Genomic DNA, 16980 nt, shown 5'->3' on the forward strand with positions numbered 1-16980 from the left:
AGGTCAAACTGTTGAAATATCATGTTCTATCAAACACTGCTGAGGTAGGGCTGCACGATTACGGCCAAAACGATAATCCATAATAATCCACAGCCTGTCGCTGCATGGTGAGCGCACAGCGACATGACAGCTCCCCAAAAGTGAACCCAAAACATCTGGATCGGCCCCTGGTGGCTGGCTGTTAGTTAAGGAGGCGCTTGATTTGATATGCAGCAGAGTTTTCTATCAGCGGTGCATTTTAAGCGTCAATATCACAGTCGATCATGTTCATTTAATTGTGGGAAGCCAAAATCGTGACTAATATTTGATTAATTGTGCAGCCCTATGCTGAGTGTGTAGTTAAGCCCATCATTGGGCTTTTCTGTTCCTCTCTTAAACAACATGTCTTCCATTATTACATTTCCATCGCTCTCCTTAACAAGCTTTTGTTTCTACTGTGTTCACAGCTGCAACTCCAAAGCCATCCGTCACAACACTTGATGCCACAGAGACCTGGGCGCTGCTGCAGTGTGACGTTCGAGGTGCTTCTCCAAAACCTAAAGTAGAGTGGCAGGACAGCGCTGGAAACATCCTTCCTACTGAGGAACCACAGGTGTCTGAAAGAGGAGGAAGCTACAACATCACCCTCAACGCTAATCTGACCAAGACCGCCCGCTATCGCTGTGTCGTCACACAGGACACAATCGGCCATCAGGTTTCTGCTGAGACCTTTGTGCATATCAGTGGTGAGATTTCTTTCTTGGTGGTTTAATCATCAAATCATTTTAGTTGTTCATGTCTTATTAGTTTACAAAGTATTTTAGGCACCTTTAATTGTTATCTTGTGTAGTCTATGTGTGCTGTACATGATATGCAGTTACATTTTGAGTGTTACATTTGCTTTTTGTGATGTGTTTCAGAGAAAGTGTATGAGGACTCATCCAGCAAAGTGATCATTGGATCGTTCTTTGGTGGATTGCTTTTGGGAGCTGTCATCATTGTTGTATGTCTAGCTCTGCTTGTAGCTGCAAAGCGCATCACAATACGCTGTTATAAAGGTGAGTTTATATAATATATTTTATAAATGTGTCCTTAATATGCAGACATCAACATAATGCACTATAACTATCTCAGGTCCCGAGGATCTCTTTGTCTTCTCACATGTGAAGTAAGGCTGTCAATCGATTCAAATATTTAATTGCAAATTAATCCCCCCCTTTTTTTATCCGTTCAAAATGTACCTTAAAGGGAGATTTGTCAAGTATTTAATACTCTTATCAACATGGGAGTGGGGATGTGACGGTGAGGAAATTTTCCCACCGGTTACTAAACTTGTGACAACACCGGTGTTACAGATTACACCGGACACGATACAAGAACAGATGACGGTCAATATGTGTAGCACGCTGACTCTGATCATTACCGGTGGGTGGCGGTGTGACTTGACTATGACTTGCCCCAAACTGCATGTGATTATCATAAAGTGGGCATGTCTGTAAAGGGGAGACTCGTGGGTACCCATAGAACCCATTTACATTCACATATCTGGAGGTCAGAGGTCAAGGGACCCCTTTGAAAATGGCCATGATAGTTTTTCCTCGCCAAAATGTATCGCAAAATTGGAGGGTTATTTATCCTCCTTCACTGCAGGCTAGTATGACATGGTTGGTACCAATAGTAACTAGTTTCATATGATACCAGTATCTTCACTCTAGCTTTAAAACTGAGCCAACTACCATCTTCGAAATCATCGATTGCGTTAATGCATTAAAGAAATTAGAAGCGTTAAAACTCATTTGCGTTAACGTGTTATTATCACGTTAACTCTGACAGCCCTATTATGAACCATTCTGTTAGTATTTACATGAGGCCTCTGGTTCTGATATTGATTGATTAAATTATTTTTGGGTGGGGGACCAAAATCACTTCTGTATACTATAAAAGTTATTTTATATTTATTTATATTTTACCTTACACTATTTCATGTCTTAGATTCTCATTTTGCTTTTATTTTTGTGATTTTCCTTTTTTATATACATAATTAATGAGCATGATTACACGGCTTTTTTAAATACTCGATTCTGATTGGTCAATCACAGCGTTTTACGCCAAAGCATATGTATAACAGACCGCTGCTACGAATAACAGACCGTTGCTCCGTATAACAGGCCATTGCTCCGTATAACAGACCGTTGCTACGTATAACAAACCGTTGCTACGTATAACCGACCGTGGCTACGTATAACAGACCGTTGCTACGTATAACAGACCGTTGCTACGTATAACAGACCGTGGCTACGTATAACAGACCGTTGCAACGTTTTACAGACTGTTGCTAGGTATAACGGACCGTTGCTAGGTATAACGGACTGTTACTAGGTATAACGGACTGTTGCTAGGTATGACAGACCGTTGCTACGTATAACAGAACGTTGCTACGTTTTACAGACCGTGGCTACGTATAACGGACCGTTGCTAGGTATAACGGACCGTTGCCATGTATAACGGACCGTTGCTGCGTATAACAGACCGTTGCTACGTATAACAGACCGTGGCTACGTATAACAGACCGTGGCTACGTATAACAGACCGTTGCTACATATAACAGAACGTTGCTACGTTTTACAGACCGTGGCTACGTATAACGGACCGTTGCTAGGTATAACGGACCGTTACTAGGTATAACGGACCGTTGCTAGGTATAACAGACCGTTGCTACGTATAACAGACCGTGGCTACGTATAACAGACCGTTGCTACATATAACAGAACGTTGCTACGTTTTACAGACCGTGGCTACGTATAACGGACCGTTGCTAGGTATAACGGACCGTTGCCATGTATAACGGACCGTTGCTACGTATAACAGACCGTTGCTACGTATAACAGGCAGTTGCTACGTATAACGGACCGTTGCTAGGTATAACAGACCGTTGCCATGTATAACGGACTGTTGCTACGTATAACAGACCGTTGCTACGTATAACCGACCGTGGCTACGTATAACAGACCGTTGCTACGTATAACAGACCGTTGCTACGTATAACAAACCGTTGCTACGTATAACCGACCGTGGCTACGTATAACAGACCGTTGCTACGTATAACAGACCGTTGCTACGTATAACAGACCGTTGCAACGTTTTACAGACCGTTGCTAGGTATAACGGACCGTTGCTAGGTATAACGGACTGTTACTAGGTATAACGGACTGTTGCTAGGTATGACAGACCGTTGCTACGTATAACAGAACGTTGCTACGTTTTACAGACCGTGGCTACGTATAACGGACCGTTGCTAGGTATAACGGACCGTTGCCATGTATAACGGACCGTTGCTACGTATAACAGACCGTTGCTACGTATAACAGACAGTTGCTACGTATAACAGACCGTGGCTACGTATAACAGACCGTTGCTACATATAACAGAACGTTGCTACGTTTTACAGACCGTGGCTACGTATAACGGACCGTTGCTAGGTATAACGGACCGTTACTAGGTATAACGGACCGTTGCTAGGTATAACAGACCGTTGCTACGTATAACAGACCGTGGCTACGTATAACAGACCGTTGCTACATATAACAGAACGTTGCTACGTTTTACAGACCGTGGCTACGTATAACGGACCGTTGCTAGGTATAACGGACCGTTGCCATGTATAACGGACCGTTGCTACGTATAACAGACCGTTGCTACGTATAACAGACAGTTGCTACGTATAACGGACCGTTGCTAGGTATAACGGACCGTTGCCATGTATAACGGACCGTTGCTACGTATAACAGACCGTTGCTACGTATAACAGACCGTTGCTACGTATAACGGACCGTTGCTACGTATAACGGACCGTTGCTACGTATAACAGACAGTTACTATGGGCACAGTTCTGATGTCGGTCTCTGGAGGACCATTTTTGAGTGAAGTTATTGATTTCTTAAGGAAGTAGCCGTGTAATAAGCGGGATAATGTTCAGCTAGTCGCCCTTCAGGGTGATGCAAAGACCTCCGCTCCACATCGGGGTGCCGTGTCGCCCTGTCGCGGTTTATTTCACAACAATGACCGGCTCGCTGTACATTATCTCTTACTTGTTGAAGGGAACCTGAGATCCAAGATTCTCATTGCCAAAGACTGCTTTGTTGTAAATATTGTGCATATGATAAAGAAACGTGACTTCATGTAATATATATATATATATATATATTCTTTTTTTGTGTCAGGTACTCGTGAGAAGACAGAGTCTTCATGTGAAGAAGATCAAGAGATGCCACTTAGACAATCACGTGAAAATGGATGTGTGATAGTGATTGAGAGAGAGAGTGAGAGAGAGGGTGAGAGAGAGAGAGAGTGAGAGAGTGAGAGAGAGAGAGAGAGAGAGAGAGAGAGAGAGAGTGAGAGAGAGAGAGTGTGAGAGAGAGAGTGAGAGAGAGAGAGAGTGTGAGAGAGAGAGAGTGAGAGAGAGTGAGAGTGAGTGAGAGAGAGAGTGATTGAGAGTGAGAGAGTCAGAGAGAGAGAGTGAGAGTGAGTGAGAGAGTGATTGAGTGTGAGTGAGAGTGTATTTTTTAAGACATTAAAAGATATATCTACTGTTCATATTTTAAAATAAGGCAGATCAACATATTAATAATCTACAGCTTCCTAAACGAGCAACGAGTCACCACCTCTCTGACAGATCAACAAAGATTTAACACTTTAGTATCTTTATTGTTTGATTCTATTTGTCAGGTCACTACAGCTCAACCTGATTGTTGAGATGTTGTATTTGATCTTGTTTTATCACCCTGTTTATTCATCTCATTATGTCTATCATTTATATGTTACGTCCCTCTCACCGTCGTCTGTGTGGAGTCCAAGTGTAACTCTCCTCTGGACTGTTGTTCAGGACATTATAGCAGCTAAATCAGTGAGATGAAGCTACATAGAAACACAACTAAACAGAGTGAAAAGTAAACAACGTGATGATGATGAATCAACACAACTTTAAAAAAGGACCTGATGAAACTAAAGTGACTTACAAGAAGTTATTTAAAAGATTGTTTACTGATTACTGAGATGGTAAAATGGCATTTATATGAATTATTATATTATATTTTCTAGTGTTAGCGACCACTCAAAGCTCTTTACACTACATGTCAGCATTCATCTATTCACACACATATTCATACTGATGGCAGGATCTAATCTAGATACTCATTCACACACCGATGGCTCAGCCTCCAGGAGCAATTTGGGGTTGAGTGTCTTGCTCAAGGACAAGGACACATCGATCTCATCATCTATTAAAGTGTGGCGGGAGATCTCCGAATACATGGATAGACGAGGTGTCAAATCCATGCTGTCTCCCATCTGTAATAATCAGGAATTTTTACCGGGCTTGAGGTTTTCTTTATTCCACTCATGGCGTGACAAAGGGATTCATGTGATAGGGGACATGTTTGAGGATAACACCTTGATGTCCTTTCAGCAGCTTCAAGACAAATTTAATCTCCCTAAAGATCACCTTTTTGCATATTTACAATTAAGGCATTTTGTTAATTCACTTGTAAAGCCTACAGAGGACATTTCCATCTACAGTGAGGCAGAAAAGTTTATCCGTGAGCAGAAGGGTTTTAAGCACGGAATATCCCTTTTCTATTCTGTACTTTACTCTCAGGATAAATATGACACGACCAAATTATCACGCAAATGGGAGGGTGACCTGGGTAATGACTACAATGAGGAAGACTGGCGGGAGGCAGTGCACCTGGTGCAATCAACCTTCACTTGCAACAGGCTTGCGGATATTCAATATAAAATATTACATAGGCTCCATATAGCCCCTGTTACCCTCCACAAAATATCTCGAACCATCTCTCCCATTTGTGGTAAGTGTAACACAGACCTTGGGTCCCATTTCCATTACTTTTGGGGGTGCAATCGGATTGCTAGATACTGGAATCACGTAGCCCGAGAACTGAGCGGGATCTTTAAGACTACAATAAGAAAGGATCCAGGGTTATTTTTACTGGGTTCGTCCTCTAAAGTAGTTTCTCTCTCTCGAGCAATCATTACAAATTGCTGGACAAACGTCTGCTCCTTGCTCGTAAATGCATCCTGCTAAAATGGGTGAAAGACACTCCACCCACAGTGACTTTCTGGTACAGGGAGATCTTCAACGTACTGCCACATGAAAGGATGAGTGCAGTCTTTAGGGGTAACGAGGGCTCATTTATTAAGATCTGGAACCCTGTCCTGGACTATCTACCATCAGAGCTCAAACACACTCTGTTGAAAGGCCAATACCCTTCAGGGTGGAAGCAGAATACGCCTAGTGCCACATAAAACATAAATTTATATTTCTATGATCACCGTTTACCATTCATGATGAGAGTCTGAGGACAATATACTTTACTCTGAGATATTATCTGCTGTTCCTATTGTTGTTGTTTTTTTGTTTTTTTTAAATGTATATACGGTATATGTGTGTGTGTGTATATATCTATATATATGTGTGTGTGTATATATGTGTATATATATATATATATATATATATATATATTTATTTTAACAGCCAAATTTAACCACTGTGTGTTATTTTATTTAAAATGTCCTTTTTCATCCGTTTTTATAATTAATTTATTTTTATTTACTGGTTTTGGGGGATGGTGGGGTGGGTGTCTGACTATCGAATAACTGTTGAACATAGCGTTGCTGTGAGCCTTCTGTTCTGAAAATAATAAAAATATGTTGAAAAAAAAAAAGACCAAATGGAGTCAGAACATTTGGTATTTAATTTGTCATTTGAATGTTAATTAAGTGGGAACTCACGTTGCTGGGTTTTCAAAGAGAAGGTGGAGATATAATCACACTGCTGTTAGTCCTTAAAAAGGTCCTTCCTCAGCTATGACATGTTCCATGAACTTAAGATTTTATTAAATATTTTATTGTTTAGAAGTGTGAATATTTTAATTTGTGAATAGTTAATTTGTTTTATAAATGATGTATTACTTCTTTATGTTTGCCAAAAAAAATCAACTGTGCTGTACAGATGGTTTTATTTTATAAGAACCAGAGGCTGCTACTTTTTTTATTTTGTTAAACTTTTTTTTTATAGAGAAGATATATTACACATCATTCATTTTACCCCTTTATATGTCCCCCTCCTCCGATAAATACATACATACATATACAGTGCTATCATTCTAGGCCTAACACAAACCCCTGTATTTGGCTGTAGTGAGACCAGCCCATAAAATACGTCTCTGTTGCAAAGACAAGTCTAAAGAGGAGTCATCGGTTAATAGAAGCAAAGGAGGTAAAAGTGGAATCCCAACTTCAAGAATGTCACTTAAATGGTTAAATCCTGCTTCTCGGGTGTCTTGGAGGCCAATGGAAGAGAACATGGTGCACCCTCACAGGTTATAAGACCTGATATACTCCAACATTCCACTCAAACAATCAAAAGAGAAATTTGGCTCAATTATAACCGAAGTAATCTCTACCTGGCGTCTTGCCGAAAAGCACTGTCAAATTTTGTCTAACTGGTATCTTCACTCCCATTTTTAATAATGTTGACCTCCATTTGGGTAGCCAACCAATTTCGTTTTCTCAATGGAGCAGTAAAGGGGTGCACACTCTAGGTGACATCTATGGTCCTCAGAGACAACGAGCATTCCAAGGCATCCAGAAACATTTTAATTTACCTGGCACATCATTCTTTTTCTATCTTCAACTCCGCACAGCGATGCGCACTTATGGTGTGCCTTGGAACATATCTCTTCCCATACATGCATTTCACACAGCTCTGACCAGCCCCAGTGGACTGGTCTCGAAAATATACTCTCTTACATAAGGCCTCCTGTAAGCCACTAACTATTGACAGACTGTGGAAGACGGACCTCTCTCCAAATAACTCCAACCTAAATTGGAAACTAATCTGGCAGAACATCCAACTATCTTCCAGGAACCCCAACCATCAAGTTATACATTTCAATTTCATACACCGAACATATTTCACCCCCCACATATTGCATAAATTTAAAGCTTTACCATCACCAAACTGCACCATATGCAACCACAAGTTTTTATTTAAATGATTTTTTGTTGTTTGTTTGTTTTTTTTCTTTTCTTTTTTCTGTAGTTGCTGGCCAATTTTGTATTGATTAGTACATTGACATTTGTGATTATATTCTTTTACTCTGTTGGTGATCTATCAATTTGTAACCCAGCCCTATATAATTATGCTTAGATACCAATAGAAATTGATCACAAAAAAAAGAATGTCACTTAAAGGGACTATTTGTAACTTTCAGAAATGCTTCTTAACAGCGACACCTGTGACCGTGAAATCAACGAAAGTCAGCGTCGGGCTCGCGCTTGCTCGCTCTCAATATACCTGAACGAGCATCGCTCAAAACAGTGAGGCAACACACGTCAGCTAAAAGCACAATATCACTCTATATTTCAGCTGCTTGGCAGTAATGTTAGCTGACCAGACGAAGGTCTCTCCATGAACATGATTTAGATCTGATCCTAGTGTTGGCTTTTCCTGCCTAAGTGCAGGCTGATGCAGCGGGGCTGTGCAGCATGTCTCCCTGCTCTCTCCGCCCGCAGCCGGAGAGAGCAGAGGAGACACCGGCACCCGGTCGGTAACGAGAAGACAACGTAAAGCTCCGTCACTTCACAAGACACGGGAAACCTCTGTTGGTCTGGAGGAGCTGCAGCAGTTATTTCTGCACAAACGTCCCCTGTACATTCACTAGATATTCTCAGAGCTAAACTAACTCTTCTGCAGTGTGGAGTGAACGCGCGTTCACGTCTAGAGGTGGAGCGAGCTGAGCTGTCTGAGTGAAGGAGAGCAGGCAGAGGAGGAGGGTACAGCGGCTACACGCGAACGCGCATGTGTGACGACCCGCTACATTTATGCGCGTACAAAGTTATAAATAGTCCCTTTAAAGTGAGAGATATTTGCTTCCAGAATTAAAACACATCTGAAGGAAACACATCATGGTATCTCCTGTGCGTACTGTATGCATGAATGAGAGTTCATAGAGTGATGTTTTCTAGGGGTGAGGTACATCCTATGAATACATTTATTATGTATTAAATGATGTTCTGGATTTTTAGATGTACCACACAAATCTTTCCACACCGTGTCCCAGGAAATGTCTTCGTCATTTACATCGATTAAGTCCCTACGCCATGCAGCTTCTACTGATAAAGGTTTACGAAGTTCAGAAATAAATTAGTAAAGTTTAGAAACCATCCCTCGTGTTGATCCCACTGAAGCCAATATTTTCTGAAGAGGGTGTGTAGGGAGTGTTTTAATCCCCATGGGACACCATATGCCCGCAAGGCTGACCTCAACTGCAGATAGAAAGAAAAGGATGAACCCGGGAGATCATATTCAGCGCGTAAATCATTAAAGGCTCGTAAGCCACTATCACCATACAAGTCCTTTAATACATTAATTCCCCTGTTCTTCCACTGTGGGAATGAGAAAGGTATGTTGCCGGCAAGAAGTGAGAAATTATTGAAAATTGGCGAGTGATTGTGCCATTTAAGATCTGTATGCTGCTGCTTCATTACAGTACGATAAGTCACGAGTAGAAGTGAGATTATACAGCCTAAATGTAATTTGTCTTTTTTCAATGGTATGTTGGAACACACTAGGTCCTATAGTCTATGAGGCGATGATAAATTCTCCTCAATCGGTCTCCAAGAGGCTGAAGAACTATAGGATTGAGCCATATAGAGAGAGGACGTAACACAAAGGACCAGAAATACACCTTTAAATCTGGGAGAGCCAGCCCTCCCTGTGTCGTGTCTCGTTGGAGAGTTGTGAGTTTTAAACAAGGCCTCTTTCCTTTCCTGGATTGTGTAATACGTATAAATGTGAAAGGAAAGATAGGGAGACCAACCTTTAATCTAAATGAAATCCAGTACAGGAGAGTGTGTAATAACAGAGGGGTGGACTGATCAGGAGAAAATCACTATTATGAATTTATATAACCGCTGCATTAATCTAGAAGAAAGCTATGTTCAGGAAAGGATGGATAAGATGAAGGAAGCAGTAGTTTGGGTAGGGGACTTTAATGCACACAATGAACAATGGGGAAGTAAGAACAGAAAGAAACGGAATAGTTTTACAAGATTTTATAGATAAGAACAATCTAGTTATATTTAATGACGGCTGTTAAATCACAAGTCTCCACCCCGCCTGCAAGCACAGAATGCCACTCCTGATTAGACCAGTCCCATCTAGATTATATAAATCTGCCCTCCAGGCAAACAGAGAGAGAGGGATGTGAGTCTGATATGGCTTTTGCTCTTTTATAATTGATCTGGTTGAAATGGAATATATTGTTTGAAAGTGAACAGGTTGTTTTGTGTTATGTTAGATACCTGAGTTTAATCCTATGTCAAGGAGAAAAGCCAAATTCCAGATTGTGGATGCATGAATGATGTAAATTATTATTATTTGTGAGTTGTATTATATTTTTGAGATATGTAATATCCTCTGTTAATGTTTCTTTGAATAGAAAAATCATCCACCAACTGCCATCCAACTGTTGACCACCTGGACTACAATAAATGGTTGGAGCGGCTCCCTGGATCCTGTGTTTAAATGTGCACCACATTAGATGTTTTATGAATCAACGCCACCACAAACAACATAGCTTCTTCAATGACCAACCAACATGGTTTAAAACAAGCCGGGCAATTTCATCCCCTATAGATACCACAATCACGCCAGCAGATCAAAACACAATGGGGAGTGATCATGTGCCAATAATAAGTAGATTTGGTAGGTGCTTGATTGAGGAGCCAATTAATTTATCCCTGAAACTTAATTATAAAAGGGCTAATTGGATCAAATTTGAGGAAAAAGTGAATTTAGTATAAATAAGTGGAGTAGTTAGATAACTACGGTAATGTGGTCGGCTGCATCTGAGACTATCCCCAAGAACAATAATCCTCTAAGAGGTACTATGGTCCCATGGTGGAATGAGGAGTGTAACCTCGCAGCTTGAGTCAGAAATAGAGCATATAAAAGGTTAAAAAGACATCCGCTAGAGAGATATGCTATTGATTACAAGAAACTTAGAGCTAAAGCTAGACGGGTTAAGCAATAAAAAAACAGTTGGAAAGACTTCTGTAGTAAATTAGGACCAGAGACATCTATTAAAGGCGGGGCTGAAACATACAGTACATGCAGAATGACAGATTTACACAATCTGTCACCTCAGAGGAGGACAGCAGAGTGATTTAGAGTCTCAATCAATCTGACCGGAGCACAGCCAATAGGAACGCTCTCTCTCTGAAATGACCTGTTATTGGTCAAAGTCTCCCGTCACGGGCTAGATTTTCTAAATCCTGAAAACAGAGCCATGAGGAGGAGCAGAAGTCTAGTTTTCTCTCAGAACACTTGAGTTACAATATGCTGAAAGGTTATTATGGAATTTTTGCCCAATGATGCCAAAAATATTCTGCCTACTGCAGCTTTAACTTACACTAACTGTAGATCAGCATTTTTTAACCCCCTTCACTTTTTTATTATTCTCCAAATGATGAGCACAATGCAGATGTTTGCTTCCTGCATTGAACACACATGGTGCTGTTTCAGCCTGTTCGTACTGACTAAGACTCGTGTTCCAGATCTTTGTTGACCGGTGTTTTGCTTTATAAGTTAAATTAGTGACGTTTTTTTGTTGATGTTTGTGATGATTTTCCGTAGTTGTTTCCGTACGAGTTTACTGACTTATTTTAAGCCCAACCATGAAGTTTTCCCTTACCCTGACTGAGTGGTTTTCTTGCCTAACTGTGGACGTTTGTGCGTGTGTACAAAAGATACGCGAAAACAACCCGTTGTCACTCCCAACTCGTCAAATACCGCCGTTTGGTCAGCACCCCTCGGCATCAGAAACCGACGCATGGAGGCGCCCTTTAGTAACAGTACGTGACAAACCGGGCTTTCAACTAACTCCAATGTAAACCCTAACCCACGGCGGTCGGTGTGTTGAGATAATTCTTGTCTCACTTGTGGTCTGATGAACAGTAAACTCATTGCTTTAATGCTTTAAAGACTTCTTATGCAATAAGTCAAAAGAGGTGAGAGTGGACAAAGAGCTGTGGATAAGGTGATGGAGTGGGCCAATGATTGTGGCTTCAAAATATCCACAGACAAGACCAAATTCATTTTATTTGGATATAAAACGAAATTGCCAAATCTGAATTATATGATAAGACTCTTGAAAAAGTTAAAAACCTTAAATTTCTTGGGAAGGTTTGATTAAAGTGTGAAACAATACTAAATGTTTTTAGGTGTGAGTGTCAGGCTCTGACTGGGGAGCAGACAGACATTCAATGATGATGATTTATAGAGCAATGATTAGATCATGATGAATGATTGTTAATAGAAATGGGAGAGATGCCTTTGGAAAGTCAGTTAGTTCAGCTAACTCAGGTTTGACCTCCAGGTGAATAACGTTAGTTCTAGTTTCAGCCTAACTCAGGTACTGTTTGACCTCCAGGTGGCTAACGTTAGTTCTAGTTTCAGGCTGTTTAGTCATGTCATGAACTGTTTGTGAGACGTGTCGAGACTGTCAGAGCAACTTGTTAGGTTTAACCTGGTGGTCAGCTGACCATCTTCTTCGTCTAGTTTATCATTTGTTTTTGTGTCAAAACAAAGTTGCACAAACAACATTTAAATTTTTTCCCCCTAAAGATCGTATATTAAAATAAGATAAGATAGACTTTATTGTGCCTGGGCAATAGTGCTGCTATCAACTTAAAACAATACAAACACATGTCAAATACTGCACATCCCTGAAAACTATATAAATATTAGGGCTGTCAATCAATTAAAATATTATGAATTGCATTTTAGTCCTCAGTTAAATCTTCAGGAGGCAACAATTTTTTGGCATCATTGGGCAAAAATTCCAAAATAACCTTTCAGCATATTGTAATTTAAGTGTTCTGAGAGAAAACTAGACTTCCTGCACCTCCTCATGGTACGGAGCCCCCCTAAACCCCTAGGAGAACATTTGTATTCATTCGTGCCCTCAAGTTAGTAACTCTCGTTCCCTCGAGTTTGTAACTCTCGTTCCCTCTAGTTAGTAACTCTCGTTCCCTCTAGTTAGTAACTCTCGTTCCCTCGAGTTGCCCCAAACTGCATGTGATTATCATAAAGTGGGCATGTCTGTAAAGGGGAGACTCGTGGGTACCCATAGAACCCATTGTCATTCATATATCTGGAGGTCAGAGGTCAAGGGACCCTTTTGAAAATGGCCATGACAGTTTTTCCTCGCCAAAATATAGCATAACTTCGTAACGTTATTTATCCTCCTTCAAGCTAGTATGACTTGGTTGGTACCAACGGGTTCATTAGGTTTTGTAGTTTCATATGATACCATAATGCCACTCTAGCTTTAGAACTGAGCCCTCTACGACCTCTGAAAGATTGATTGTGTTAATGCAAATAAAGAAATGAATGGCGATTAAAACGATTTTGCATTAACCTGTTAACATTGACAGCCCTACTTTTTATGCCTTTTTTCAACATATTATACTATGACTTTGTATACCTTTTTTTGATTTACTACACTATGACTTTTTCCATTATTTTTTTTCAACATACTAAACTACAACTTATTATGACTTTTTTTTTTACATATTATACTATGACTTTTTTCGATCCCCACCCTCACATCAATGTCCGGAGCCCGACAGAGTGAGGCGAGCGTCTCCTCCCAGGGTTTACCAGAGATACAACTGGGGGGGTTATGCAACAGAAAACCCAGAAATTGTAATACATTTTACTGCATATTTGGAAATGTGGTTTTACCGTTAGCCATTTCCGTAGTTAGAAACTATATTTCATCTATTCAAACTATATTATATGTTTGATATTATTATATTAGTTTATATTAGGATGCGCTGGGTTAGGGTTAGGGGTTATGCATCATCAGGGATGTTATATGTGTGTATGATGTGATCAGGGAACTTTAGTTGTTTTCCAAGATCCACTCTCAGCTGCCAGTCTGGGATTAAAAGGATTAAAAACATAAAGGAATCCACTAGCTCAGGGAGGACAGCCGAGAGAGAGGTAAAACAGCCACGAGGTTCTGCTAAAATGTTACGCTAAGACCCTTTATGATGTTTAAAGACAGTGTTAAAATAGCAGCTCCCATAGGTAGATCAATAAAATATTTAAAATAGATCAAAATGGGTACAATAATTAATAATACGTAAAGCAAGACTAACAATACACGTCGCAGGTTAGTAAAATAAATTAAAGTGCTATAAAAGATGTTATAAGTGCTGTAGAAGGAATAAAAAACATCAAGCCATGCAGATTGTAGGTTAGTGTTAAATATATAAATATAAATATAAATATATACAAACAAATAAGTTCTATTATTTAAGACAGATATCTTTATCAGGTGTTTAAAAGAAGCTATATGATCATTTGATGTGGTGCAGAAGTGAGCTGCTATAAAAACATTTGTCCAGTAGATGTGTAAAAGGGATGATTCACTCCAACTTTCAAAGACACCAGGTCCCATCCGTACTGCTCAACCTTAAAAGTACCACTAATGAAAGTGCATAATAAAGGAGGATAAAATTCATAAAAAGGCAATAAAATATACAATGTAAAGGAATACAATATAAAACATAAATACAATGTAATGGAGTAAAATAAATAAATAAAACATGTCAAGGGTTAATGTGAATAAAGGAAACGTGCCATTAGTAGTTAATATAAAGCATTTTATGTTGATCAGCGACGTAGACTTTGATGGTACTGTAAGGGAAGGAAAAGGGAGGGAAGGGAGGGGTTAGAGTTAGGGTTAAAACCTCATGGGGAGTTCCTATCAGGTAAATGTTAACTTCATATTGTAAGTGTTTGATATCCAGAATAATTTAAAGGCTTAGTATTTTTCATTAAGACCATTAGGTTCAATAGTTTTAAGTAAACGGATCCATTTTCTCTCCGCTGTCCGTCTCTGAGCCGTGGACCACACGGTTTCTCCCAGGCCCACAGTTTGCAGGTTATGTGGGCCGTGTTGTTTAAAATGTAAATATAAAACCGTGTTGCCATTACCTCTTTCCATGATGTGCTTATGCTGCTTGATCCTGAGAATGATTGCATTTCCTGTTTCGCCGATATAGAGTTTGTAACAGGCCCAACATCTAATGGCATAAAGAGTAGGGTTAAGGTTATATATCATATAGGTTAGGGTCATATACTATATAGGTCAGGGTTATATATTATATAGTGTAGCATGTCGAAAAAAGTCATAAAATATCATAGTATAGTGTCGAAAAAAAGTCATTGTATATTATGTTGAAAAACGAATTATAGTAAAGTATGTTGAAAGAATTAATAACAAAGTCATAATATAGTATGTCGAAAAAAAAGTCCTGAAAAAGTCATAGTATATTATGTTGAAAAAATATATAACTATTACTTCTTGCAAGTCACTTTAGTTTCATCAGGTCCTTTTTGAAGTGTCGTTGATTCATCATCATCACGTTGTTTACTTTTCACTCTGTTTAGTTGTGTTTCTATGTAGCTTCATCTCTCTCATTTAGCTGCTATAATGTCCTGAACAACAGTCCAGAGAGTTACACTTGGACTCCACACAGACAACAATGAGAGGGACGTTAAATATAAATGATATACTGTATATAATGATGGTGAAACAGGGTGATAAAACAAGATCAAGGTAAGAAAAAAAATTAATTTGTTGTCTTCTAGACTTTACACTGTCATTTATCATTTTATGGTTATGTGCTGTTTGTTTTGAAAAGTGACATCATCAATGTGTGCAAAAACGTAAAAAGTCACAGAATGATGCATGTTTTTTGGGATACAGGGTAAATATAGTACACACAGCATTGTTAGCTTTATAAAATGTTGAACTATGTTGTATGTATGGAGCTGTAATGTATGCACAAACATACAGACAACAGATTCACAGCATCTATCAATCAACACTCATAAACCTTTTTTCCTCTGTCTATCTACAGTGTTAGGGATGCTAATTTAGAAACGTTTTCTTAACCAATAACCGACCCTAGTTAACCGATTATTAACCATTAACCGACAAGATTAGTGCCTCGCATGCAGCGGTGCGTCAGCTGCAGTGTATGAGCACAACAGACAACTGAGTCCCCAGTTTATCCGTCCGGAAGCGTTAACTTAGCAGCTACGATGCTGCGTGTAGTGTCGCAGACATGCAGTCACTTTCCCAGTAAAAGTGTCCAGCGCACATTTAGTTTGGTTTAGCAGGTTGTCAGCTGTGTGTCTGCCCGGCGTAACGATGGCGGGTGTGCGACAAACAGTGTGTGTGTTTGTGCTACGTTAGCAGCTCTAGCATTGGCGGTGGCTTCGTGCTCGCCATTGTCACACACATACAGTCTGTCAGCGAGGCGTAACTTTAGCGAGTTTCCGACAGACCGTGTGTGTGTGTGGCGGCGCTGAATGTGGGTTTTGTCGGTGGCGTTCTAGCTGTGAACGTAGGGGTAGCAGACAGTGTGCGTACAGATTATTTGTCGGTGAATAAATGCTACAACTCCTCCGCTCTGTGCTCCGCTCAAGACAGAAGTCAACTTCCTGTAGCTGTAACTCTGGCTCAGTCTCTCCAGCTTTTCTCCTTGAACTGACGAGCCGCTCCTCTGAGTTCTGCTCAGCTTTTTAATTAATTATGAATGTTTATTTTAACTGTTTTAACCAATAGCGTTAATCGGTGAAAATGCTTAATGTCGGCTAACGGTTAATTATTAACATCCCTATACGGTACCCATTTATCATATATTAGACTACATTGTGCTATCTAATATGATAATATAGACAACATTTACAAAAGGATTACAGACACTTCTGAAGACTGTATTGTATATTTCACTCACTCCACCATCCCAGCAAAGATTTCATTTCATTTAATTTGCTAATTGCTCGATAATGTAATGAACTGGGTTTGTACCTTTATAACAGAGAGAACAGGCGACAGA

General features: G+C 39.9%; 1 protein-coding gene across 1 annotated transcript in view; it reads left to right on the forward strand.

The window, feature by feature from the left end:
* Nucleotides 1-4408, forward strand: part of LOC141775112 (hemicentin-1-like) — a 31606-nt gene extending 27198 nt beyond the window's left edge. Inside the window, exons 5-7 of the mRNA XM_074648097.1 lie at nucleotides 447-725; nucleotides 900-1037; nucleotides 4200-4408. Coding sequence (XP_074504198.1) covers nucleotides 447-725; nucleotides 900-1037; nucleotides 4200-4330 — 548 coding nt within the window. The 3' untranslated portion in view covers nucleotides 4331-4408. The remainder of the gene's footprint in view (nucleotides 1-446; nucleotides 726-899; nucleotides 1038-4199) is intronic.
* The last annotated feature ends 12572 nt before the right edge of the window (nucleotides 4409-16980 follow it).

The sequence above is a fragment of the Sebastes fasciatus genome, chromosome 1, assembly GCF_043250625.1.
Source record: "Sebastes fasciatus isolate fSebFas1 chromosome 1, fSebFas1.pri, whole genome shotgun sequence".
NCBI lineage: Eukaryota > Metazoa > Chordata > Actinopteri > Perciformes > Sebastidae > Sebastes > Sebastes fasciatus.